General features: G+C 46.7%; 1 protein-coding gene across 2 annotated transcripts; it reads right to left on the bottom strand.

Moving 5' to 3' along the window:
• Positions 1 to 27158, bottom strand: SLC37A4 (solute carrier family 37 member 4). 2 transcript variants are annotated; one of them, XM_077249957.1, is made up of 10 exons: positions 26972 to 27158; positions 13408 to 13829; positions 9079 to 9311; positions 5782 to 6025; positions 4847 to 5002; positions 3819 to 3904; positions 3450 to 3563; positions 3220 to 3285; positions 1083 to 1221; positions 1 to 472 (listed from the first exon to the last, which is right to left on the bottom strand). In XM_077249957.1, exons 2-10 carry the CDS (start codon positions 13559 to 13561, stop codon positions 306 to 308), a joined length of 1359 nt encoding a protein of 452 aa, XP_077106072.1. In that variant the 5' UTR covers positions 13562 to 13829; positions 26972 to 27158; the 3' UTR covers positions 1 to 305. The 2 variants fall into 2 exon arrangements, with proteins under 2 accessions (XP_077106072.1, XP_077106073.1); XM_077249958.1 differs by lacking the exon at positions 3220 to 3285 and having other exon boundaries at positions 26972 to 27140.
• Between the last annotated feature and the right edge of the window lie 276 nt (positions 27159 to 27434).

Genomic DNA, 27434 nt, shown 5'->3' with positions numbered 1-27434 from the left:
GATTTCTAAAATTGGAAAACCCCCTTTAATTATTGCAAATTAGATTTCCTGAAGTCCCAAGTGTTTGTAGTAGCATCCTAATCTGAAATGTTAGGTGACGTTTTTCTTTCGTGAACAGAGGAATTGGAGGATTTAGGAGACTGAATTTGGAAAAGCCAGATGACTTGCTTGGCGCACTCGGCCAATACTCTGCAGTACTCAGAAATGAGCGCTACTGGTAACTCCAAATCATCCGATACTTCTTCCTCCGGATTTGTCTTTCCGTGTTCTTGCAGGTAATTAGGGGAGGATTCTGGAACTGCGTCTCAATCAGATTTCTTAGGCAGGCGTCCCATCTTGGTCTGGATGTTCCGCAGCAGGAAGAAGACTATGGTAACCGCTAAGCAGGTCATCTCCGCCGCCCAGAAAGCCGTGTCCCAGCCGTAATATTTGGCGACTGTGCTGAAAGGCAATCCGGCCAGAAATCCTCCGACTGGGAAGAAAAACAGATTTGTATAAAAATTAGATATTCTCCATCTATATTTGCCAAGTCTAGATATAGTCTGCTTCTCGAGAAGGTCTATGGAGGATTAAAGCCTAAGAGAAGTTTCTAAGGGAGAAAAACTGTATGGGCAAATCCTTCGTGTGATTTACCCTTCCTGAGCAGTCTAATGTTAGTGGTTTCCTTAGTTTCTGATTGGAAGCCTGCAGAGTTGTGAATGCAGGGCCAGTAATAAGTGGGGGTTAAAGGGGTATTCTCATCTTCAAGGTCCTATCCCAATATGTAGTAGGTGTAATAATAATAATATAATCAAATACTTCTAATTAGGAATGTAGTATAGTTCTTCTGATTCGCTATGGTGCTTACCCCATGTGCAGGGCACTGACATAGCTTAGATACCCATGGTTACGACCACTCATGTAGTGACAGTTAGTGGTCTTACATGCGGTAAGCACTATAGAAAATCAGAAGAACTATACTACATTCCTAATTGAGATGGGAATACCCCTTTAATGAAATGCAAAACAGAGTGAAAACTTAATCTTAATCTCATGGTATATGGACAGTGACAATTCACAAAATAAAAAAAAGTTGTACTTACTGTTAGCGGACAGCGCCACAATTGCATGGGAAGTGCCGCAGAAATTGGAAGGGGCGCTTTCATTAGCGATAACTCCGAACAGAGCAATGGGGCCGTAAGAGGAAAAACCAAAGACGGCACCGAGAATCAGGATCCACACCTAAGAATATCATATAAGGCGATGAGATGAACTAGTGACATGTAAATCCACAGATCACATTTTAGAATGAGAAGACAAAACATATGAAGTGTGATGAGACTCTTGAGACCATGAGCCCCATATCTCTGGGGTGCACTATCCTCTGCATCAGGCAAACTAACAGTCTAGTCTGATGGAGATTAACAGAGTGTAAGACATTTCACAAATATGAGGGGAACTTTACTTGCGGAAAAATCCGCATTTGTGCTACATCATTTTTCCAAACATCTTTAACTGTTTGGTTTCTACATCCTCTGTGTATCATGTACATAGATTCCCTGGTAACTAGAGTTGGTGCAAATCGAGTCACACGTGCCACGACTGTGCAGGAGTGGAAAGACTACCTCTTCCCTGCTCTTCATTAGATTATCATTATTGATCAAAATCGTGGCCAATTGAATGGGACATGTGAATCGATTCGCACCAAATTTACTGGTAACTCATTCTGCAATCTCCTAGGCAAGGAAAGCAGCACTTAGAAGCTCTGTACTTGAAAGAGCACAGCACTTAGAAGCTCTGTCCTTGAAAGAGCACAGCACTTAGAAGCTCTGTCCTTGAAAGAGCGCAGCACCTAGAAACTCTGTCCTTGAAAGAGCGCAGCACCTAGAAACTCTTTCCTTGAAAAAGCGCAGCACCTAGAAGCTCTTTCCTTGAAAGAGTGCAGCACATAGAAGCTCTTTCCTTGAAAGAGTGCAGCACCTAGAAACTCTTTCCTTGAAAGAGCGCAGCACTTAGAAGCTCTTTCCTGAAAGAGCGCAGCACTTAGAAGCTCTTTCCTTGAAAGAGCGCAGCACCTAGAAACTCTTTCCTTGAAAGAGCGCAGCACTTAGAAGCTCTTTCCTTGAAAAGAAAAAACGCAGCACTTAGAAGCTCTTTCCTGAAAGAGCGCAGCACTTAGAAGCTCTTTCCTTGAAAGAGCGCAGCACTTAGAAGCTCTTTCCTGAAAGAGCGCAGCACTTAGAAACTCTTTCCTTGAAAGAGCACAGCACTTAGAACTCTGTCCTTGAAAGAGCGCAGCACCTAGAAACTCTTTCCTTGAAAGAGCGCAGCACCTAGAAGCTCTTTCCTTGAAAGAGTGCAGCACCTAGAAGCTCTTTCCTTGAAAGAGTGCAGCACCTAGAAACTCTTTCCTTGAAAGAGCGCAGCACCTAGAAGCTCTTTCCTTGAAAGAGTGCAGCACCTAGAAGCTCTTTCCTTGAAAGAGTGCAGCACCTAGAAACTCTTTCCTTGAAAGAGCGCAGCACTTAGAAGCTCTTTCCTGAAAGAGCGCAGCACTTAGAAGCTCTTTCCTTGAAAGAGCGCAGCACCTAGAAACTCTTTCCTTGAAAGAGCGCAGCACTTAGAAGCTCTTTCCTTGAAAAAGCGCAGCACTTAGAAGCTCTTTCCTGAAAGAGCGCAGCACATAGAAGCTCTTTCCTTGAAAGAGCGCAGCACTTAGAAGCTCTTTCCTTAAAAGAGCGCAGCACTTAGAAGCTCTTTCCTTGAAAGAGTGCAGCACTTAGAAGCTCTTTCCTTGAAAGAGCGCAGCACTTAGAAGGTCTTTCCTTGAAAGAGCGCAGCACTTAGAAGCTCTTTCCTTGAGAGCATGAGAGAGCGCACAGCGCAGACCAGTCGGTCAACCATGCCACTGGTCCGATCCGTCAATCTTAGCCCCCTTGGCAAGCAGGAAGCTGGAAGTTTTATTAAGACCCATCCACAAAAATGAATGCATGCATTTAAGTGAAAAAAATGCCCTAAAAGGCGTCTCAATATTCTTTATAGGAACAATCTGTACAAAAGTCTGCAAAGAGGTGGTCAATGGTACAAAAACACCAGAGAAAGAATCTCCCCTCCGGCCCTGTAATAGGTATATCAAAATTTATGAGCAGAACTTAAATGCCCAGAAGGAAGAAGCAGAAATTTACAACTTTTGGTCAGATGAATAAGGACAGACAGAGTATTTCAAAGAAAGACAGAAACCTCTTGTTGATTCAGATTGGACATCTCAGCGAGAGGCTGGAGAGCAAGAGACAAGATCCCGTCCACCTGAGAGAATGTGAACAGCAGATATTAAAGGATGAAAGCATTTAGGTACAAGGAGAAGACGGAAGAACGAGCAGGAATTGTATGAAGCATTGTACTCATCTAAGTATAATGAAGGGTGACTTATCTGGAAGTTGTAAAAAAATTCTGCACAAGTTTCACGATACCTTGGACGATCCCGGAGTGACGGTAACACGGAACAGAAACAAGGACACAACCATTCCGGCCATCATAGACAGGAGAAGACCGTGGCGAGGGTTGCCATAGTTCCTCAAACCCGACTAACAGAGACCGCAGAAAGAGCGTCATCCAAAAAGTAAAAGAAACCAATTAATATAAGTGTAAGTAATAAAAAAAACACATTGATCACCTTATTATTTCCCACCCAGCGCCACCCATAAGTAACAGCAAATGTCAGGCTGGACGTAGCGGCCATCCCACATTGCACTTCCAGCCTAATTAAAATATTTTCACTACAAAGTGGAACCTGTATATCAGACTTGTTTGTTTGTGACGGGTGTATTCACAGTTCTTACTTTTGCCACAGCGCGGTCAGACAGTAATCCAGCGGCAATGCTTCCTATTAGACCTCCGACCTCTAGAGCGCTCATATAAGAGCTTCCTGTAAAGGATGAAATGTAAAAATGTCAATAAAGGGGCCGTCGTATGATGACATATTAACACATGATCTAATTAGTATTGATCTAGGTGGCCTTTTGATTTATTACTGGAAATATTACGCATATTACATATTGTGTTGACTACTAATCTAATGCGCTGATTCCTAATAGCCGTCTGGCACAACAAGAGAAATAACTGCGATGTCCATGTACAAGAGGAGATGGGATGAAGCTACTGATGAGGAATAATATTTTTAGCCGTACATTGCACACACACAGACATGAGGGATTTCTGCTATCCTGTATCTATGCAGCACATAACCAAAAGCAGCATCATAATGGAGGATATTACACAGCAGCACTGAGCAGTGTAGCTGTGAATCCAGCACTGATGAGATAAACAGTTAGTAGAAAGCAGTAGCACAGGTCTTATGTGTGTCCGTGCCTCTCCTGCTCACTCTGCCCCCTCTCCATAGACTTCAATGGGCTGCAATAATCTGATCCCTCAGTGAGGTGGCAGTCTGTCTTGTTTTTGGCAAATATAGAAGATAGCTGTTTTCAGAGTAAGTAATAATGCAGTATTCACTTCTTTTTCCTCCAATGTAGATGAAGCTTAATTGCTTAATGAGCAGTTTTGCAATTTTCTAATATATTTTGCATTTCTGTGTCTGACATTTGAAGAATTTAATCTGGATTTATTTGTAATCATTGGATTAAAATCCATTCTGACTTCACAGTGCTCCAGCCTCTAACAACCTGCGAGCAATTACTAAAAAATCTTAGGGCATAAATTATGTATGTGAAGCTGCTGTATTTAGCTCACAGAGGTTGGACGGCCTAGGTCTAGTGGGGGACACCTCTGTCACGTTCCTGGATGGAGCGGGATGAATGAATTTGCCTTGTCAGAACATTGATATATGCAAACAGACATTTCCGCCGCTTACCTATCAGTGCGGACTGCCCCTTGTCCTGAATCAAGAAGAGCTGCCCCCAATCTGTACAGCAGGTCTTCACCCCAAATACCACCAAGTAGCCGGAGCACAGCAGCCAGAGGTAGGGAGAAAGCAGGAACTCTTTCAAAGTTGTCTCGTCCGCAGATCCTGGTGTAAAACAGCATCAAAAGGCAGAAGTCATTAAATAAAATGGGAAGCAAAATCAACAGGAGACGACAGATACGAGGTCTAAATAATACATTACATTGGAGGTCATCCTATGTCATATATTTATGGCATATCTACCACTGGGATCTGCAGCTATCTACAAAATGGAAAGGTGCAAAACTACAGATGGTCCGTTCTTAGGCTAGGTGAGCAATATCACATCGGTTGGGGTCCAGAAAACCACCGCTCCGTACACCGCGCAGAGGTTGATCTTACATGCTGCGGATCGGCTCCCATTAAAGTGAATGTGATCCGAGCTGCGGTACCTGAGAACGGACACTACACAGTGTACACGGTGAACATCGCACTGCATCAGGAGCTGAAAACAGTGGATACATGGGGATGCCGGGTGCTAGAACCCAACCAATCGGATATTGATGATCTATGCTAATGGAAGCTCATCAATATAAGTTAGAAGCTTTTACACATTTGAGACATTTTTTATGTAAATCTACCTATTTGGGATTACAAATCATTTTTACAATTGGAGATTTTTACAAAAAGTTTTGCACCGTTTGGCTTTTACAAGATCTTTGTATCCTGCATAATGTGGTCTGGTGTCAGAAATCAGCTGAAACGAGCTCAGAAAAAGACAGAGCTTTTCCCAGTGTATACGATAAATGGAGACTAGTAAAGCGATGTGACCACAGCCTACGTAATAAGTTATACAGACTTTTTATAGTTTATAAACAACTGGAAAGAACTTCAGATGTGATCACCTTTCTTCCCTTTCTTGGGCCCCAGATCAATGTTCTTGAGCCCCACGTCGGATGGTTCATTCTTGATGAGTATAAGACATAGGACCGAAACCCCGACGCAGATGGCGCCAGAGAAGGACAAGGTGCTGCGCCAGCTGTAACTGGCGGCTACTAGAGTTGCAATGATCGGACCGAGACTCCCTGCGAGGTTCATACTGCACGACAGCACGGCCCACCATGTGCCAAACTGCGACGGCTCAAACCACTGGGAAGTAACGAGGAAAATAAGGTGAAGGACATATTGGAGCATTACACTATACTTTTGATTGTTTTGTATACATTTGTACACATTAAGCAACGTGAAAATAATTTAAACTTCAACTTACCGTATTAGATCGATTAAAATTGCAAAGTGCTTGTAAAAACAAGCAACTTTGCAAATTATGTCTTAATAAAAATTATCTCTGGCCTCAAGAATTTTTAATTTGGCTCGTTGTCTAGGTTATTACCAGCCCTCTCTGCAGTCCATCAGCAGTGGTCTGTCTACTGAGAAAGGACTGCAGCGCTTCCAAGCTCTTTTCTATAGAGCTTGCAAGCTCTGCTCTGAAGTTAGCCGGATTGCTGGGTTCATCCCAGCTTCATTGCCTCTGCCCTTCTCCGATACTGCCTCATATAGCCACATGAAACAGCACACAATTTGAGCCAGTATGCAACCATGATACTGGTTCGAACCATCAATGGTCAGTGGTGCACTGTTCTCCTGCCTGCTGGGTTCCTGCTTGCCGAGGGAGGGAGTGTTCCACTCCTGAAGATTGAAAATGAGAACAAAGATAACAGAGGTCATCATAGGGGGGCTGTGCTTTATGATACCCTCGGCTCTCTAAAGTAAAGGGACCGCTGCACTTCACTGTGCATTGTCCAGTAATGTCCCCTGTGATTAGTGGAAGTCCCAGGGAAACATACCCCCCTAATAATATCATCCGAAATAATATATGTCGCTGGGGCACACAATGTTGTGCATGTATGTTATGGTAGTCACATCTCTGGTGGTGGATAAGGTGTGATCCAAGTTGAAATCCTTTGATCAGATGCTTTTTTTTTTTTTTTTTTTAAAGAAAGCTACCAAACCACATCCAAATAGTCCATGCCCTTCAGAAGATACAGAGCAGATGATTTTTAGAGCAGCCCAAGAACGAAGCCAGATAAGAAGCCAACAAAAAAAAGTAGCAATGGATAGAGCTGCTCTCTGGCAGAACATTTTACAAGATCTGCTGGCTGAGGCATCACAGTAAAGCCGGCAAATCGTTTGGCCGACAGGTATCTAGGTCGTCAATCACATGAGCGCTCCTTTGGCAGACAGGTATCTAGGTCGTCATTCACATGAGCGCTCCTTTGGCGGACAGGTATCTAGGCCGTCAATCACATGAGGGCTCCTTTGGCAGACAGGTATCTAGGTCATCATTCACATGAGCGCTCCTTTGGCAGACAGGTATCTAGGTCATCATTCACATGAGCGCTCCTTTTGGCAGACAGGTATCTAGATCATCATTCACATGAGGGCTCCTTTGGCAGACAGGTATCTAGGTCATCATTCACATGAGGGCTCCTTTGGCAGACAGGTATCTAGGTCATCATTGACAGGAGCGCTCCTTTTGGCAGACCGGTATCTAGGTCATCATTCACAGGAGCACTCCTTTGGCGGACAGGTATCTAGATCGTCATTCACATGAGGGCTCCTTTGGCGGACAGGTATCTAGGTCATCATTCACATGAGGGCTCCTTTGGCAGACAGGTATCTAGGTCATCATTGACAGGAGCACTCCTTTGGCAGACAGGTATCTAGGTCGCATTCACATGAGGGCTCCTTTGGTAGACAGGTATCTAGGTCGCATTCACATGAGGGCTCCTTTGGTAGACAGGTATCTAGGTTGCCATTCACATGAGCGCTCCTTTGACCAACAGGTATCTAGGTCGTCAATCACATGAGCGCTCCTTTGGCCAACAGGTATCTAGGTTGTCATTCACATGAGCGCTCCTTTGGCAGACAGGTATCTAGGTCGTCAATCACATGAGCGCTCCTTTGGAAGACAGATATCTAGGTCATCATTCACAGGAGCACTCCTTTGGCGGACAGGTATCTAGATCGTCATTCACATGAGGGCTCCTTTGGCGGACAGGTATCTAGGTCATCATTCACATGACCGCTCCTTTGGCAGACAGGTATCTAGGTCATCATTCACATGAGCGCTCCTTTGGCAGACAGGTATCTAGGTTGTCATTCACAGGAGCACTCCTTTGGCGGACAGGTATCTAGGTCGTCATTCACATGAGGGCTCCTTTGGCGGACAGGTATCTAGGTCGTCATTCACATGAGGGCTCCTTTGGCGGACAGGTATCTAGGTCATTCACATGAGCGCTCCTTTGGCAGACAGGTATCTAGGTCGTCAATCACATGAGCGCTCCTTTCGCAGACAGGTATCTAGGTCGTCAATCACATGAGCGCTCCTTTGGCCAACAGGTATCTAGGTCGTCATTCACATGAGCACTCGTTTGGCCGACAGGTATCTAGGTTGTCATTCACATGAGCACTCGTTTGGCCGACAGGTATCTAGGTTGTCATTCATAGAAGCGCTTGTTTGACCGAGCTCTCCTTTGTTCTCTATGAGAAAGCCGCTGACAGACATCTCTACCTGTGGCTTATCTCCGGGAGAACAAAGCAATCGGCAGCTTAAAATTGGACATGCCCAAATGACATCTTCCCCGACCATCAGTCGGTCAGTGCCCCCATACACATTAGCATGATGGCCATTCACATTGATATTGGCTGGTTCGTCCAATGAGTATAAGGACCTTTGGGGAGACAATTTTTTTTTCCCCCCTAGACGACCAAGCTGGAAACGATGCTGCAGCTGATCCTGCCAGAAAGATAGGGCCGTGGAACTGCCAGTGGCAGACATACTTTATCTGAACATGGCTGCTGTTGTATCCAAACAACCTATTCTTTTTTAGATATCCTGCCCTCTGGAGCATTTATTTTGTCCATCTTTCGAACCCCCAACACAGACTTTACCTGGCAGTTCGTGCAAAAGATAGAAATGTATTATAGTAGCACAATCCCTTTAAGCGCAAACAAATGCAAAAAATATTCTTTCCTGGTATCCATAGCCCTTAAGTCATTCATTTGTTAACTCCGTTTCCTGCAGAGCTGTCAGCCGGATATGTGAATATTGCTCATATTCTCAACCGTAAATGAATGACTTGACAATAATTTTACAAAATCCCATAAAAAAAAAAAATTAATTATCTGCACACACTTACCTTCCTAAGAACCTTCCCACAGGGTGGCCAGCCGAGGCCTTGTGCAAGACCATTAAAAAACCAGAGAATGGCAAAAACAGACACACTTGAACTCCAGGAGAACAGGACGTTTACTACACCCACCAAACAGAGTCCCGATGAAAAAAGCCATCGAGCGCTCATTTGGTCAGACAGGACCCCGCTGATAAACTTGCTTATTGCGTAGGCTGCGGACTGGCTGCTGGTGATGAGACCTGCGGACAACAAATTGCTGGTTACATATTTATTAACCTAGATATTTAATTTAACTTTACGAGTAGTTGGACAGAATTTGCATATGAATATAGGCCAATAATCTACTATATAATTGTCTAAGGGTCACTTCCGTCTTTCTGTCTGTCCTTCTGTCTGTCACGGATATTCACTGGTCGCAGCCTCTGTCTGTCATGGAATCCAAGTCGCTGATTGGTCTCGCCAGCTGCCTGTCATGGCTGCCACGACTAATCAGCGATGGCCACAGTCCGATTAGTCCCTCCCTACTCCCCTGCAGTCAGTGCCCGGCGCCCGCTCCATACTCCCCGCAGTCACCGCTCACACAGGGTTAATGCCAGCGGTAACGGACCGCGTTATGCCGCGGGTAACTCACTCCGTTACCGCCGCTATTAACCCTGTGTGACCAAGTTTTTACTATTGATGCTGCCTATGCAGCGTCAATAGTAAAAACATCTAATGTTAAAAAAAATAAAAAATCATTATATACTCACCTTCCGCCGCCTTTCCCGCTTCTCGCGACGCTCCGGTGACCGCTCCATGCAAGCGGCAGGTTCCGGTGCCAAGGATGGTCTGCGAGAAGGACCTGCCATGACGTCACGGTCATGTGACCGCGACGTCATCACACCCTGGGACCGGATGCTGCCGCGTGCACCGCGCACAGGCGACAGAACTACAAGGGGCCCTCGGATCGGAAGGCGAGTATGTTTATTTTTCATTTTTTAACCTGTGACATACATGGCTGGGCAATATACAACGTCGCTGTGCAATATACTATGTGGCTCTGTGCTGTATACTATGTAACTGGGCAATATACTACGTCACTGGGCAATATACTACGTCACTGGGCAATATACTACGTAACTGGGCAATATACTACGTAACTGGGCAATATACTACGTGCCTGTGCAATATACTACGTGCCTGGGCAATATACTACGTGCCTGGGCAATATACTACGTGGCTGGGCAATATACTACGTGGCTGGGCAATATACTACGTGGCTGGGCAATATACTACGTGGCTGGGCAATATACTACGTGGCTGGGCAATATACTACGTGGCTGGGCAATATACTACGTGGCTGGGCAATATCCTACGTGGCTGTGCAATATACTATGTGGCTCTGTGCTGTATACTATGTAACTGGGCAATATACTACGTCACTGGGCAATATGCTACGTAACTGGGCAATATACTACGTGCCTGTGCAATATACTACATCACTGGGCAATATACTACGTGCCTGGGCAATATACTACGTGGCTGGGCAATATACTACGTGGCTGGGCAATATACTACGTGGCTGGGCAATATACTACGTGGACATGCATATTCTAGAATACCCGATGCGTTAGAATCAGGCCACCATCTAGTTATAATTATAAACAGCCCTGTCGATATGCCCTATTGAGGCACATGGATATCACACAGACAAGGGACCCTTTAGGATATGGCTGTGTTCACATCAGCACTGGAGGCTGCGCTGAATGAAGCGCTTTTGCTTTTTTTTGTGAAATGATGGACCAGGAAAACTATCGGGGGCCATTAGTGTCCGCTGCGTGACAGATCTCGCACCCCGTCAACTCGACAGAAGCAAATTGAACTGTAATGATGTCCTGGTTACACAAGTGAGTACGAATCTGACAAAGACCAAAAATACTTGGACTTTTCTGAAGCATATCACCCCTCACATACAGGTATTGTGTAAGTAATGGTTCACTGGTCTTAAAAGTGCAAGTTGTCATTGTATTCAAGGCAGAGTAAAAGGCAGTATCAACAGAGAAGTATTCATGTAGTAAACTGGGAACTGTGGTGGGCCATTAAGATTTTTCTTTTTATACAGGCAAATAAATTGCACATGGTAAGAGATAATATAGCAAGTCTACTGGCGCTCATTTACTAATGTTATTTAATTTTTAGAGGGTTTGTTTGAAGAATCATTAATTCCCCCCCCTATAGGTCAGGCAGTAATTACAGTATCAGTCAGCAGAAGCCAGTCTAGTATCTGATGAGTGTGGGGATGCCCAGTGGCGGGAGGAACACGTGCTTCGACCTCATCATGCGCTGGTTGTTCAAGACTGAGTAAAGGAAATATGTTCCATGTGCAGCGAAGGAGTCACTGCCTCAGCCCCTGTACAAAAGGATCCGGACAGTGAGACTGAGCATGGACAAGAGGATCCAGACAGTGGGACTGAGCATGGACAAGAGGATCCGGAGAGTGGGACTAAGCATGGAGAAGAGGATCCGGAGAGTGGGACTGAGTACGGACAAGAGGATCCGTACAGTAGGACTAAGCATGGACAAGAGGATCCAGACAGTGGGACTAAGCATGGACAAGAGGATCAGGACAGTGGGACTGAGCATGGACAAGAGGATCAGGACAGTGGGACTGAGCATGGACAAGAGGATCCGGACAGTGGGACTGAGCATGGACAAGAGGATCCGGACAGTGGGACTAAGCATGGACAAGAGGATCAGGACAGTGGGACTAAGCATGGAAGTGAGGATCAGGACAGTGGGACTGAGCATGGACAAGAGGATCCGGACAGTGGGACTGAGCATGGACAAGAGGATCCGGACAGTGGGACTGAGCATGGACAAGAGGATCCGGACAGTGGGACTGAGCATGGACAAGAGGATCCGGACAGTGGGACTGAGCATGGACAAGAGGATCCGGACAGTGGGACTGAGCATGGACAAGATGATCCGGAGAGTGGGAATAACCATGGACAAGAGGATCCGGAGAGTGGGACTGAGCATGGACACGAGGATCCGAAGAGTGGGACTGAGCACGGACAAGAGGATCTGGACAGTGGGACTGAACATGGACAAGGGATCCAGACAGTGGGACTGAGCATGGACAAACTAGCTGGACACAAAGCAGGAATCAAAAGAAAAGCAGGGGGCCATGGCAGGTATATTACATGAATTTTTAGGCAAGTAATACCAGGTACCAGTAAAAGTTAGTTATGACAAATATTCTACATGAACTATGCGAGATAATTATATATTGTTTGGATGTTACCATTTCCTTCCCCCTTTCTTATCATATACACTAACACATTCTACACTAAAAATACTGTTTTCCAGTGAAGGCCTCATACACAACAGACCAAAGTTTGGCAGCGGCTGTTTTGGACCTTTCCACTGAAAACACATGAACGTTTGGCCGAACTAAACGTGTGTATGGGGCCATTGGGATCGTGTGGTGTGCTGCCTGCTGACTTCATGTGGCAAACTGCAGACATGACGGGGTCAATTCACAGCATCATGCAGATATAGTGGATGGATGCAAGAGCTGCAACTAGTAGTGTCTCATCTGCAAAATGCAGAAGACTTGTACAAGCTGTGATTGTTTTCATGGGCCACTGGTTATGTACACTAGCACACTGACTTTCACTGGTCCGGATCTGCTCTGTTGCACACACAAACAGCAACCAACAGAAAATTCCAGTGTGGCCCTGTCGTATACAGCTCGAGGACATGTTTCTTATCGTACAGCAGCACTGCTATAACATTGGCTGCAAAACTCACATTTCTATATGACACAGCCGGCCATAAGGACATGTGACCTCTGCAGCCAATTAGTAGCCACTGTGGTCACCGCTATGTCCGGTGATTGCTGCCCGCTTGTAAGAGAAAGGAGACCAGCAGCAGGGGACCTAGGCAGCACTGGACGAGGACTAGTGAGGATTTGCAGTCTGACTATGCATTATTTTTTTTGTCCATTCAGGGTCGAATTTTAGAAATAAAGGGGTTGTCCAGCCCCCTCAACCTCTGATTTTATATATTTATAAATGAAATACATAAAATGTAAATATTAGAGGCATAGAGCCGAGATTGCTAAACTGGAGATTATCGATACGGACTACATGTCCCAGTACGCCTTTTTCCAAAGATCAGCTCTTTATCCTTCATTCTGATTTTTTATTGGACAGAAAATAAGAAATAGTGCAGTTCCGCACTTTATGCATAGTCGGAGGCGTTAGGGATGATCCCGCATGCCCCGTATACACAGTGCGGGTACATGAGCGGTCCTATACAGGGAGGCGCACAATATATTGAAATTCAACTTACCCAAATCGTCCTTGTCCAGTTTTATTTCCTGCATTACAGACGGCATGACGAAAGAGAAGGTCTTGCGATTGAAGTAATATAGGGTGTAGCCCACGAACATGGCCCCGAAGATGACCGTCCGGTAGTAGCCATATCCCTGCCCTTGTGCTCCCATCTTGCCTCGTGTCCCGGAGACTTACAACCACGGCTTCATTGAGAGATGACAGAGCGGAGCAGCGTTCTTGCAGAACTGTATATATATAGATCAGCGCAGCTCACTTATGCCAAGCCGCAGTTCAAGACCCCCACGGTGGTAAAATGAGACGGTCAGTCGGAGGAGGGGGAAGCTGCTGCCAATCTCTCCGCTCTGCTGAGCTGTGAGTTCCAGGCTGTTATATGTGTACAGGGCTAATGATTAACTCTGCGTCCTCGCACATGTTACCCTGCAGGGACAGGAAGAAATGAGAGAGGAAATGTTAAAAGATCATTTTACAATAGTAACTAACAAACAGATAGGTCTAAAAACAATCGCTCATGGACCGAGCACAAGGAAGCAACTCTGCAAAAGAGAACGCAAGACTATAGTCCTCCATACACATTAGATTAACGCTGGCCGAAGCCACTGATGGGGGTTCCGTGACTCTCCACCGACACACGATGCTGGGGAGATAAATATCCAGTATGTCTGATATCGGACAGCTCATTCTTTTGTTCTAGGTGAGATGAAGTCATAAGTTTACAAAGACTTAAAGAATAATTGCTTACATTTTATTTGATAAATCAATAATACACATGAAAAGAAGAAACTTTGGAATATGTTTTACCAAAGAAATTTGCTTCTTTCTCCTCCTGGATTCATCTTTCACTCTCAATTCATGGGTAAAATTTGTGTTCAGTGAAGACAGATTTTCATGTTGACAGTTGGTGCTTAGAAAGTTCAATGGAGCGGGGAAGAGCTGGAGGCCGACATGGACATCAGAAAAAAAAAAATATTGCACCACTACAAGTCTGGGACATGGGGTCAATGTTCAGAGGCCTCAAAGTCCTTTCCATTGGTGCGGCATTGAGCAGCTTACACTACATGCACATTTCTCATATTTTAAGAAAATACTGATGCAGTTTGTCCCTTTAATCTTTTTTTTGCTGAAGTCTCACAAATTTTTTTTTTAAAAAGAGCATTTTGTAGTATTACATTTTTATGTTTTTATATTAAATATATTTAATATAAATATATTAATATTTTATGTATATTGTTATACAATATACATCTATTTTATTACACTAGCCCTATCCCTAGTTGTGGTTAGAAATAAAACATGGAGACAGCTCTTAGCAATTATAATGCAGATAGATGATTTGAAACTCATGATTCAATACTTTCCTCTTGGTTGCTGCCTATGCAGAGTGCAGCTGATGAAATGAATTTGTCATTGATGGCAGTGACTGAGATGACCGAGCTGACTTTAATGTAACGACAGCTTCGTCAAGTTGGTCACTGCCTATGCAGAGCGCAGCAACAGATGCCAAAATCGTATACATTGCTTAGCTCTGCATAGGCAGCATTGGGGCAAGCATTCAAGCAAAGCAGTAGGAAGTAGTTGTGAATTCTGGCACAGCTCAATTAACAGTGGGGGCCAATATTTTGCGCTCCCGGGGGCTGCATAAGTCATGTGCAAGACAAGTGAGCGGCGATTTGCTCACTTGTATGTAGTCTACCTCTATCACCTCTATGTGGGAAATTTCACCAGCGCCAATGATAAAATGCATTGGATTCTTTGCATACAAGTAACAAAAAGCTGAAGACTGGGAATGAGCGCTTTTGGGATAACACAGATATGACGCAGGTTCTCTTAATAAAGCAAAACAGTGTCAATATTTATTTTATGATCTTGGCAATTAAGAACTCATAATCAACAAGCCTGTCATTAATAAGGAGGCAGAAGACGGTTTCTTTTGTAGGGAATCGTTCCTGGATTTTATCTAAGGTACAAACAAAACACAAGAGTAAACCGAGCTGTAAACCTGAATGAGCAGAAGGACAAATTCCAGGAGGTGTTTTTCTTCCTATGTGCAGACGTTATACCCTGTGTACACATAATGGAACAGAAAAACACCATTTACAAGGCATGAACTCTGACCGCTGTGGACAGGCTGAACCAGATCGCCAGCTAAGGAGACGAAAAAACCCGAAATATAATCCTAGTATAGAAATGAATGGGACGAGCTGCAGTAATTAATGTGCCTGTGTAAACAATTTCCGGGTGCAATGCTCACCTGAGGACCGACCACAAGAGATCAAATAACCAGGGGAAGCACTTGCAGGACCAGCATCACTTTTGATCACTGTGCTGGTTATTTTGCTTTGCAGAAATAGCGCCACATTTGTTCTTAGGCCGGTTTCACACGTCAGTGGCTCCGGTACGTGAGGTGACAGTTTCCTCACGTACCGGAGACACTGACACACGTAGACCCATAAAAATCAATGCATCTGTTCAGATGTCATTGATTTTTTGCGGACCGTGTCTCCGTGTGCCAAACACGGAGACATGTCAGTGTTCGTGGGAGCGCACGTTTTACACGGACCCAATAGAGTCAATGGGTCCGCGTAAAACACGGACCTCACACGGACATTCTCCGTCTGGGGTCCGTGTGCGTGCAGGAGACAGCGCTACAGTAAGCGCTGTCCCCCCCACATGGTGCTGAAGCCGCGATTCATATCTTCCCTGCAGCAGCGTTTGCTGTAGAGAAAATATGAAGAATAGTGTTAAAAATAAAGATTTAGGTGTCCGCCGCCCCCCCACCCCCTGTGCGCCCCCCCGCTGGTCAGAAAATACTTACCCGCTCCCTCGCTCCTTCCTGGTCTGGCCGCGCCTCCTACTGTATGCGGTCACGTGGGGCCGATCATTTACAATCATGAATAGTCGGCTCCGCCCCTATGGGAGGTGGAGCCACATATTCATGACTGTAAATGATCGGCCCCACGTGACCGCATGCAGGAGAAGCCGCGGCCAGACCAGGAAGCAGCGAGGGAGCGGGTAAGTATTTTCTGACCAGCGGGGGGGCGCACAGGGGGTGGGGGGGCGCACAGGGGGTGGGGGGGCGGCGGACACATGGATCTTTATTTTAAACACTATTCTTCATATTTTCTCTGCAGCAAACGCTGCTGCAGGGAAGATATGAATCGCAGCTTCAGCACCATGCAGAGTGGGTACCACACGCTCCGAGTGGTACCCACTCGCCATACGGGTGGCACACGTGTGCCGCACGTATGGCCTCCGTGAGTTCCCAGGCACACGGACACGGATAACTCCGGTACCGATTTATTCCGGTACCGGAATTATCTGGACGTGTGGGACAGCCCTTAGGCTGTGTTTGGTACTGCAGCTCCGCACCATTCATTAAGATGAGCTGTAATACAAGAAACAGCCTATGAACATGAGTGGCGCTATTTCTGGGAAAAAAAGAAAAAAAGAATAGACAATCTATACGCTTCTCTTATCTTCTTATACAAGAACAGCATATTACAGCTACAGGTCTGTACTATTAGGAGCCAAACTGGCAAGAAAATCAAAAAGTGCACTGTGACTACTTGGAGAGCTATAAGCATACACAGGACACATACTTTATGAGTCCAGTGTATTGACGAGACGCCTTTCTGCAGTGATTGATAGGCTGCTGAGTAGAGAGGGGAGGATTGATTCAGGGGACATTGGCCTGGTCAGTATTCTCTGGCCGCTGGATAGGAGGCTCGCGGATCTCTTACCGGCGCGGCTTTTGATTAACCGAGCTGGAGCGACGTCGTCTGTGCGTCATGCCACAATGATGACGTCACACCAGACCAGCTAATCAGAAGCCGCACAGGGAGATCCTGCAAGGTGTAAATGTGCTCCAATCATGAATACTTCAGTATTACATAGTCGGCAAAATCCCTTTGATTCACCCCCTACCTGCCGGCATCAGCTTTTTTTTTTATTAGCTGGTCGTGGCGTTGATCGTGCCAGGCCGGCTTACTCAAAGAAAGGCCAGGGAAATAGAATTGGGTTTGAAGGTGTCCTGTCCTGACAGCTCCAGAATACTGATGTTGCTGCTGGACCACAGTCCATAGAATTTATTTGCCCATCTCTACATTGTCTATTGGACTGTCGAGCAAAGCGCTTCACTACTTCCGGCAGTCCCACAGACAATGAAAGTAGCAGAGATGCGCACGCTCGACCTCCTCGCCATTCATTGTCTTTGCTCCTTTCGAGTACAGCAATCCACTACTTCCGGAAGTCCCATAGACAATCAATAGAGCAGAGATTGCATGCTCAGACACCGTGCCATTCTTTGTCTATGCACCTGTCGAGTACAGGGCTCCACTACTACGGCAGTCCCACAGACAATGAATGTAGCAGAGATGCGCACACTCAGCCACTGTGCAATTCATTGTCTATGCACCTGTCGAGTACAGCGCTCCACTACTTCCGGCAGTCCCACAGACAATGAATGTAACAGAGATGCGCACGCTCAGCCACCGTGCAATTCATTGTCTATGCACCTGTCGAGTACAGCGCTCCACTACTTCCGGCAGTCCCACAGACAATGAATGTAACAGAGATGCGCACGCTCAGCCACCGTGCAATTCATTGTCTATGCTCCTGTCGAGTACAGGGCTCCACTACTTCCGGCAGTCCCACAGACAATGAATGTAGCAGAGATGCGCACGCTCAGCCACCGTGCAATTCATTGTCTATGTACCTGTCAAGTACAGGGCTCCACTACTTTCGGCAGTCCCACAGACAATGAATGTAGCAGAGATGCGCACGCTCAGCCACCGTGCAATTCATTGTCTATGCACCTGTCAAGTACAGGGCTCCACTACTTCCGGCAGCCCCATAGACAACAAATTAAGCAGCGATTGGCATGCTCAGCCACCGCACCATTGATTGTCTATTGGACTGTCGAGTAATTTTGGGCCATTCTGGCTACAAGAACTGCAGACAAAGCTGCTTCAGCCGACAATATGTCTCTATGTGATGTAGCATGATCAGACAGAAATCCACAGGATGAGATTAATGGGTAGCTGAAGCTTTGGCACCTCCACACATTGCCCCTGACACCCCTCCATTCATTCAGACATTGCAGATCACTTTTGTGGCCTCGCACGGGCTAAATATAAAAGCTGCTGATCTGTGCAGCCCCAGCCTTGCACCGCCCTGCCCAAACAGCAAAAGTGAGAGGCCACTGGGATAATTAACTCCTTCAGGTCAGGGGCACTGAATTTTTACAGCATGCTATAAAGTGGAATAAATTAGAGCAGATTCCTGATTTTAGAACTTTGAGCATTTTGCACTGACAAACTAGATTATTTCAAGCCTGACATCAGAAACGCTAATCTTGAGGAATCCGCCGCCACATTTTACACCTTTTAACCACTTCACCACCTTGCAATTTTCTCTTTTTTCCTTCCCTTCTTTCTAGAGCCATAACTTTTTTTTTAATTGTTCCGTCAATATGGCCGTATGAGGGCTTGTTTTTGGTGGAAAGAGTCATACCTGTGAATGACACCACTGATTTCACCATATAATGTACTGGAAAACGGGAAAAATATAAGAAAAAGTTCAATTCTCAATTGTTTTTTTTTTTTACCATGTTCACTAAATGCTAAAACAGACCTGCCATTATGATTCTCCAGGTCATTAGAAGTTCGCAGACACCAGACATGTATTGGTTCTTTTTTTTATTTAAGTGGTGAAAAAAAAAATCCAAAGTTTGTAAGAAAGAAAAAAAAGTTGCCATTTTCCGAAACCCGTAGCGTCTGCATTTTCCGTGATCTAAGACTGGGTGATAGCTTATTTTTTGCACACCAAGCTGTTGTTTTTGGGGTAGCTATGATGTTTTGATCGCCCGTTATTGCACTGTTGACGCTACAAAAAAACTGTAATTCTGGAGCTTCGATTTTTTTTCTCGTTACGCCGCTTACCGATCGGATTACCGTAATTTACTTTCGATAGGACGTCTCTGAACGCAGCGATACCAAATATATGTATTTTTTTATTGCTTTATTTTGAATGGGACAAAAGAGGGGCGATTTGAACTTAATGTTTTTAATATTTTTTTTTACCTCCTTCAATAGTCCCCTTAGGAGATTTGATCATCCGATCACCTGTGTTAAATATAGCAAAGCTTCAGTTTAAGGATGCAACTTTCATTTTTGCGCTTTTGCTCCCCTTCTTCCAAGAGCCGTAACTTTTTCATTTTTACCTTATAAGAGTTTGTTTTTTCTCTTTTGTTTTGGGGCTTGATTGTTGCATGGCGAGCTGATGCTTTTATCAATATCATTTTGGGGCACATGCAATGTTTTGATCGCTGTTTCTGACAATGTTATGGGGAGGTGCAGCGGACAAAAAAAGGCAATCCTGGTGTGTGGGGGGGGGGGGTCTTTATGGCATATACATTTGTAGGTAAAATAATTTTACATTTGCAGTGATATGTTTAGTTTATTATTTCTTTGTTTTTGAATTGGGAAACGAGGGCTGGTTTAAACTATTAGTTTTCTTTTAAACTTTTTTTTTTTTATTATTATTTTCACTCTTTTTGTTAGCCCTTATAGGGAACTTGAACCTGTGATCGCTTCTACTATAAACAGAAATACTTCGGCTATTAGTGTATATGGTATAAATTATGAACTCATATGAAGCCCAGCCCAAAACGTGGCTTCACAGGAGCACAAGGTTGATGCTCCATTCATTGTGTATGGGACTGCTGGAAGTAGTGGAGCGCTGTACTCGACAGTCCAATAGACAATGAATGGCACGGTGGCTGAGCATGCCAATCTATGATCTATTCATTTTCCATGGGACTGCGGGAAGTAGTGGAGCCCTGTACTCAACAATCCAATAGACAATGAATGGTGCGGTTGCTTAGCATGCCAATCTCTGCTCTATTCGTTGTCTATCGGACTGCAGGAAGTAGTGGAGTGCTGTACTCGACAGTCCAATAGACAATGAATGGCGTGGTGGCTGAGCATGCCAATCTATGCTCTATTCATTGTCCATGGGACTGCTGGAAGTAGTGGAGCCCTGTACTCGAAAGTCCAATAGACAATGAATGGTGAGGTGGTCGAGCGTGTGCATCTCTGCTCCATTCATTGTCTATGGGACTGCTGGAAGTAGTGGAGCCCTGTACTCGACAGGTGCATAGACAATGAATGGCACGGTGACTGAGCATGCCCATCTCTGCTCCATTCAAGAAGCAGATGCAGACTCCCCAATCTTGACATATCGCTGGGGATACTGGTGATTAGCAAGTTATTTCCTATAATATAGATAGGGGGTAACTTGATATTTTAAGATTATCAGATTAAAGAGGATTTCCTTGATCCACATTTACCATCTACCCCCAGGATAGGCGATAAAAACCTGACCACATCCCATTTGGGGGTACAGTGAGGATTGCTGGCAGCCCTTAAAATACTGACTTGCACCATCCAAGCTCATCAGTGCAGTGTGGAGGAATGGTGGGCTCGGGACCCCCATTATAGTGATGTAAATTGTGCCTTTAAGACTAAAAAAGTAAATGTCTTAAACACAAGGTGAAAAAGAGAAAAATGAGACGAGTTGCCTCTGGCAGAACACAGGGACAGCACATTCTGTCCAACCTGTTTGTTGACAGCTGGAACTTGTATTGATCTGTATAAAGGTTCAGGGAGAAATTCTGCAGAACGACTGACAGTAGAGACCGCGCAAAAGTGCTGCGGGGTAAAAGGAGGGTCCCTTTATTTTAAGTTTCAATAAGCCGCCATTTTGAAAATATTTGCAAACTGGTATAATGAAGTAACCTGTATTTTAATAAAAGGACACTTTATAGGTCTCAGTCAAGTGGCTTATGGCTACTCCCCACTTAATCACTGGAACGTGAGCGCAGCCTGACGTCACCGCTGCGCTCTGCTCTCACTGTACGGCGGCACTCAGAGCAGGAAGCAGACGGCAAGGGACCTGACGGACACCGAAAGGCGAGTATGTACTGTTTGTTTTTTTTGGTAACCAGGGTAAACATCGGGTTACTAAGCGCGGCCCTGCGCTTAGTAACCCGATGTTTACCCTGGTTACCCGGGTGCTGCAGGGGTACTTCGGGATCGTTGAAGACAGTTTCAACGATGCCGAAGAGGTTCCCCTGATCGTTGGTCGCTGGAGAGAGCTGTCTGTGTGACAGCTCCCCAGCGACCACACAGCGACTTACCAACGATCACGGCCAGGTCGTATCGCTGGTCGTGATCGTTGGTAAATCGCTATGTGAGACGGGGCCTTGAGAAGGGATCCAAGACCCCCACAAAATAAATAAATACAAATCCAGAAGGCGCTGCTTTCATGGTCTCTCGGCTTTGCAGAACTTCATCAAAAATCAGATGATTAAAGTTGATTTAGTAGTTTGGATCCGCCAGCGACCATCTGTGATCCACCCAAGACCAGCTGTATAAAAAGAGGACACAATGTGCGCCACCACAGCTACTACAACCCCCATCATGTGCTGCCAGCACTGCTGCCTTGCACTACAAGACCCATCATGTGCTGTCAGCTCTCTGCCGATACTACAACCCCCATCATGTGCTGTCAGCTCTGTTGCCGATACTACAACCCCCATCATGTGCTGTCAGCTCTGCTGTCGATACTACAACCCCCATCATGTGCTGTCAGCTCTGCTGTCGATACTACAACCCCCATCGTGTGCTGTCAGCTCTGCTGCTGATACAACCCCCATCATATGCGGTCAGCACTGCTGCCTTGCACTACAAGACCCATCATGTGCTGTCAGCTCTCTGCCGATACTACAACCCCCATCATGAGCTATCAGCTCTGCTGCCGATACAACCCCCATCATGTGCTATCAGCTCTGCTTCCGATACTACAACCCCATCATATGCGGTCAGCTCTGCTGCCGATACTACAACCCCCATCATGTGCTGTCAGCTCTGCTGCCGATACTACAACCACCATCATGTGCTATCAACTCTGCTGCCGATACTACAACCCCCATCATGTGCTATCAGCTCTGCTGCCGATACTACACCCCCATCATGTACCGTCAGCTCTGCTGCCGATATTACAGCCCCCATCATGTACCGTCAGCTCTGCTGCCGATATTACAGCCCCCATCATGTGCTGTCAGCTCTGCTGCCGATACTACAACCCCCATCATGTGCTGTCAGCTCTACTGCCGATACTACAACCCCCATCATGTGCTATCAGCTCTGCTGCCGATACTACAACCCCCATCATGTGCTGTCAGCTCTGCTGCCGATACTACAACCCCCATCATGTGCTGTCAGCTCTACTGCCGATACTACAACCCCCATCATGTGCTATCAGCTCTGCTGCCGATATTATAACCCCCATCATGTGCTGTCAGCTCTGTTGCCGATACAACCCCCATCATGTGCTGTCAGCTCTGCTGCCGATACTACAACCCCCATCATGTGCGGTCAGCACTGCTGCCTTGCACTACAACCCCCATCATGTGCTGTCAGCTCTGCTGCCGATACTACAACCCCCATCATGTGCTGTCAGCTCTGCTGCCGATACTACAACCCCCATCATGTGCTATCAACTCTGCTGCCGATACTACAACCCCCATCATGTGCTGTCAGCTCTGCTGCCGATACAACAACCCCATCATGTACTGTCAGCTCTGCTGCCGATATTACAACCCCCATCATGTGCTATCAGCTCTGCTTCCGATACTACAACCCCAGCATATGCGGTCAGCTCTGCTGCCGATACTACAACCCCCATCATGTGCTGTCAGCTCTACTGCCGATACTACAACCACCATCATGTGCTATCAACTCTGCTGCCGATACTACAACCCCCATCATGTGCTGTCAGCTCTGCTGCCGATACTACAACCCCCATCATGTGCTGTCAGCTCTACTGCCGATACTACAACCACCATCATGTGCTATCAACTCTGCTGCCGATACTACAACCCCCATCATGTGCTGTCAGCTCTACTGCCGATACTACAACCCCCATCATGTGCTATCAGCTCTGCTGCCGATACTACACCCCCATCATGTACCGTCAGCTCTGCTGCCGATATTACAGCCCCCATAATGTGCTGTCAGCTCTACTGCCGATACTACAACCCCCATCATGTGCTGTCAGCTCTGCTGCCGATACTACAACCCCCATGATGTGCTGTCAGCTCTGCTGCCGATACTACAACCTCCATCATGTGCTGTCAGCTCTACTGCCGATACTACAACCCCCATCATGTGCTATCAGCTCTGCTGCCGATACTACAACCCCCATCATGTGCTGTCAGCTCTGCTGCCGATACTACAACCCCATCATGTACTGTCAGCTCTGCTGCCGATATTACAACCCCCATCATGTGCTGTCAGCTCTGTTGCCGATACAACCCCCATCATGTGCTGTCAGCTCTGCTGCCGATACTACAACCCCCATCATGTGCTGTCAGCTCTGTTGCCGATACAACCCCCATCATGTGCTGTCAGCTCTCTGCCGATACTACAACCCCCATCATGAGCTATCAGCTCTGCTGCCGATACAACCCCCATCATGTGCTATCAGCTCTGCTTCCGATACTACAACCCCATCATATGCGGTCAGCTCTGCTGCCGATACTACAACCCCCATCATGTGCTATCAACTCTGCTGCCGATACTACAACTCCCATCATGTGCTGTCAGCTCTGCTGCCGATACTACAACCATCATGTGCTATCAGCTCTGCTGCCGATATTACAACCCCCATCATGTGCCGTCAGCTCTGCTGCCGATATTACAGCCCCCATAATGTGCTGTCAGCTCTACTGCCGATACTACAACCCCCATCATGTGCTGTCAGCTCTGCTGCCGATACTACAACCCCCATCATGTGCTGTCAGCTCTGCTGCCGATACTACAAACCCCATCATGTGCTGTCAGCTCTACTGCCGATACAACCCCCATCATGTACTGTCAGCTCTGCTGCCGATATTACAACCCCCATCATGTGCTGTCAGCTCTGCTGCCGATACTACAACCCCCATCATGTGCTGTCAGATCTGCTGCCGATACAACAACCCCATCATGTACTGTCAGCTCTGCTGCCGATATTACAACCCCCATCATGTGCTGTCAGCTCTGCTGCCGATATTACAACCCCCATCATGTGCTATCAGCTCTGCTTCCGATACTACAACCCCAGCATATGCGGTCAGCTCTGCTGCCGATACTACAACCCCCATCATGTGCTGTCAGCTCTACTGCCGATACTACAACCACCATCATGTGCCATCAACTCTGCTGCCGATACTACAACCCCCATCATGTGCTGTCAGCTCTGCTGCCGATACTACAACCATCATGTGCTATCAGCTCTGCTGCCGATACTACACCCCCATCATGTACCGTCAGCTCTGCTGCCAATATTACAGCCCCCATAATGTGCTGTCAGCTCTACTGCCGATACTACAACCCCCATCATGTGCTGTCAGCTCTGCTGCCGATACTACAACCCCCATGATGTGCTGTCAGCTCTACTGCCGATACTACAACCTCCATCATGTGCTGTCAGCTCTACTGCCGATACTACAACCCCCATCATGTGCTATCAGCTCTGCTGCCGATACTACAACCCCCATCATGTGCTGTCAGCTCTGCTGCCGATACTACAACCCCATCATGTACTGTCAGCTCTGCTGCCGATATTACAACCCCCATCATGTGCTGTCAGCTCTGTTGCCGATACAACCCCCATCATGTGCTGTCAGCTCTGCTGCCGATACTACAACCCCCATCATGTGCTGTCAGCTCTGTTGCCGATACAACCCCCATCATGTGCTGTCAGCTCTCTGCCTATACTACAACCCCCATCATGAGCTATCAGCTCTGCTGCCGATACAACCCCCATCATGTGCTATCAGCTCTGCTTCCGATACTACAACCCCATCATATGCGGTCAGCTCTGCTGCCGATACTACAACCCCCATCATGTGCTGTCAGCTCTGCTGCCGATACTACAACCATCATGTGCTATCAGCTCTGCTGCCGATACTACAACTCCCATCATGTGCTGTCAGCTCTGCTGCCGATACTACAACCATCATGTGCTATCAGCTCTGCTGCCGATATTACAACCCCCATCATGTGCCGTCAGCTCTGCTGCCAATATTACAGCCCCCATAATGTGCTGTCAGCTCTACTGCCGATACTACAACCCCCATCATGTGCTGTCAGCTCTGCTGCCGATACTACAAACCCCATCATGTGCTGTCAGCTCTGCTGCCGATACTACAACCCCATCATGTACTGTCAGCTCTGCTGCCGATACAACCCCCATCATGTACTGTCAGCTCTGCTGCCGATATTACAACCCCCATCATGTGCTGTCAGCTCTGCTGCCGATACTACAACCCCCATCATGTGCTGTCAGATCTGCTGCCGATACTACAACCCCATCATGTGCTGTCAGCTCTGCTGCCGATATTACAACCCCCATCATGTGCTGTCAGCTCTGCTGCCGATACTACAACCCCCATCATGTGCTGTCAGCTCTGCTGCAGATATTAAAACCCCCATCATATGCTGTCAGCTCTGCTGCAGATATTAAAACCCCCATCATGTGCTGTCAGCTCTGCTGCAGATATTAAAACCCCCATCATATGCTGTCAGCTCTGCTGCCGATACTACAACCCCCATCATGTGCTGTCAGCTCTGCTGCCGATACTACAACCCCCATCATGTGCTGTCAGCTCTGCTGCAGATATTAAAACCCCCATCATATGCTGTCAGCTCTGCTACCAATACAACCCCCATCATGTGCTATCAGCTCTGCTGCCGATACTACAACCCCCATCATGTGCTGTCAGCTCCGCTGCCGATACTACAACCCCCATCATGTGCTGTCAGCTCCGCTGCCGATACTACAACCCCCATCATGTGCTGTCAGCTCCGCTGCCGATACTACAACCCCCATCATGTGCTGTCAGCTCCGCTGCCGATACTACAACCCCCATCATGTGCTGTCAGCTCTGCTGCCGATACTACAACCCCCATCATGTGCTGTCAGCTCTGCTGCAGATATTAAAACCCCTATCATATGCTGTCAGCTCTGCTACCAATACAACCCCCATCATGTGCTATCAGCTCTGCTGCCGATACTACAACCCCCATCATGTGCTGTCAGCTCCGCTGCCGATACTACAACCCCCATCATGTGCTGTCAGCTCTGCTGCCGATACTACAACCCCCATCATGTGCTGTCAGCTCCGCTGCCGATACTACAACCCCCATCATGTGCTGTCAGCTCCGCTGCCGATACTACAACCCCCATCATGTGCTGTCAGCTCCGCTGCCGATACTACAACCCCCATCATGTGCTGCCAGCTCTGCCCTGGGTCTCGCAGTTACACGTAGCCGCTGCAGCAGAACATGGCGGCTCACTGGTCGCCTAGTAACACTGCAGCAGACACCTTGTGACCAGGACTATAGAGCCGGGCGTCCTCAGCCCTGTCATGTCTTGTCACGTCCTGCCTCTGCCTGAGCCTTCCTCCCCAGCACTGTACATGGCCGTTATTCCAGCCTAAACTCGGTGCTGCTTACCGACAGCTGTGCCCCCTGCCTCTCCTCACGTCCCGCCCGGCTTCCTCCATCTTGTGCCCTCAGGGTACAGATTACTGCGCCCGCCTCTCCGGGCCCACGGTCCTCTCTGTGGAGGCCTGTCAGAAAACACTAATGAATTGCCAGACTAGCACTGTCTCCAAAAAAAACACAATATTTTTTGAAAAAAACATCAGCCATTTACAGTTTACTCCCTTTCCTTCCTTTTCTTTGCGTTTTTGTCTGTTGCTCCCCCTTATTCCGAGAGCCCCAAATTTTTATTTTTCCGTCTGAATGAGGACTCGTTATTTATGAGACGGGCTGTAGCTCTGTATAACACCGTTCATTTTACTATATACAGTACTGAAAAACGGGGAGAAAAAAAGTACAAGTGGGGTGAAACAATGGGAAAAACATGTAGGTCCGCCATTGTTTTTTTTTACTTTTGTTACCGTGAGGTAAAAAT

This window comes from Ranitomeya variabilis, chromosome 4 (assembly GCF_051348905.1).
Source record: "Ranitomeya variabilis isolate aRanVar5 chromosome 4, aRanVar5.hap1, whole genome shotgun sequence".
In the NCBI taxonomy this organism is placed as follows: Eukaryota; Metazoa; Chordata; class Amphibia; order Anura; family Dendrobatidae; genus Ranitomeya; species Ranitomeya variabilis.
The sequence above is the reverse complement of the archived record's forward strand: the minus strand, read 5'-3'. Positions and strand labels throughout refer to the sequence as shown.

Bases quoted from the DNA above. Each gene is read 5' to 3' on its own strand.
- SLC37A4 (XM_077249957.1), bottom strand. From the start codon at position 13,561: ATGGGAGCACAAGGGCAGGGATATGGCTACTACCGGACGGTCATCTTC. The intron at 1,222-3,219 runs GTTTCTGTCTTT...TGATATTCTTAG, and splicing joins CCAATCTGAATCAACAAGAG to GTGTGGATCCTGATTCTCGG. The intron at 473-1,082 runs GTAAGTACAACT...TTTTCTTCCCAG, and splicing joins TGTGGCGCTGTCCGCTAACA to TCGGAGGATTTCTGGCCGGA.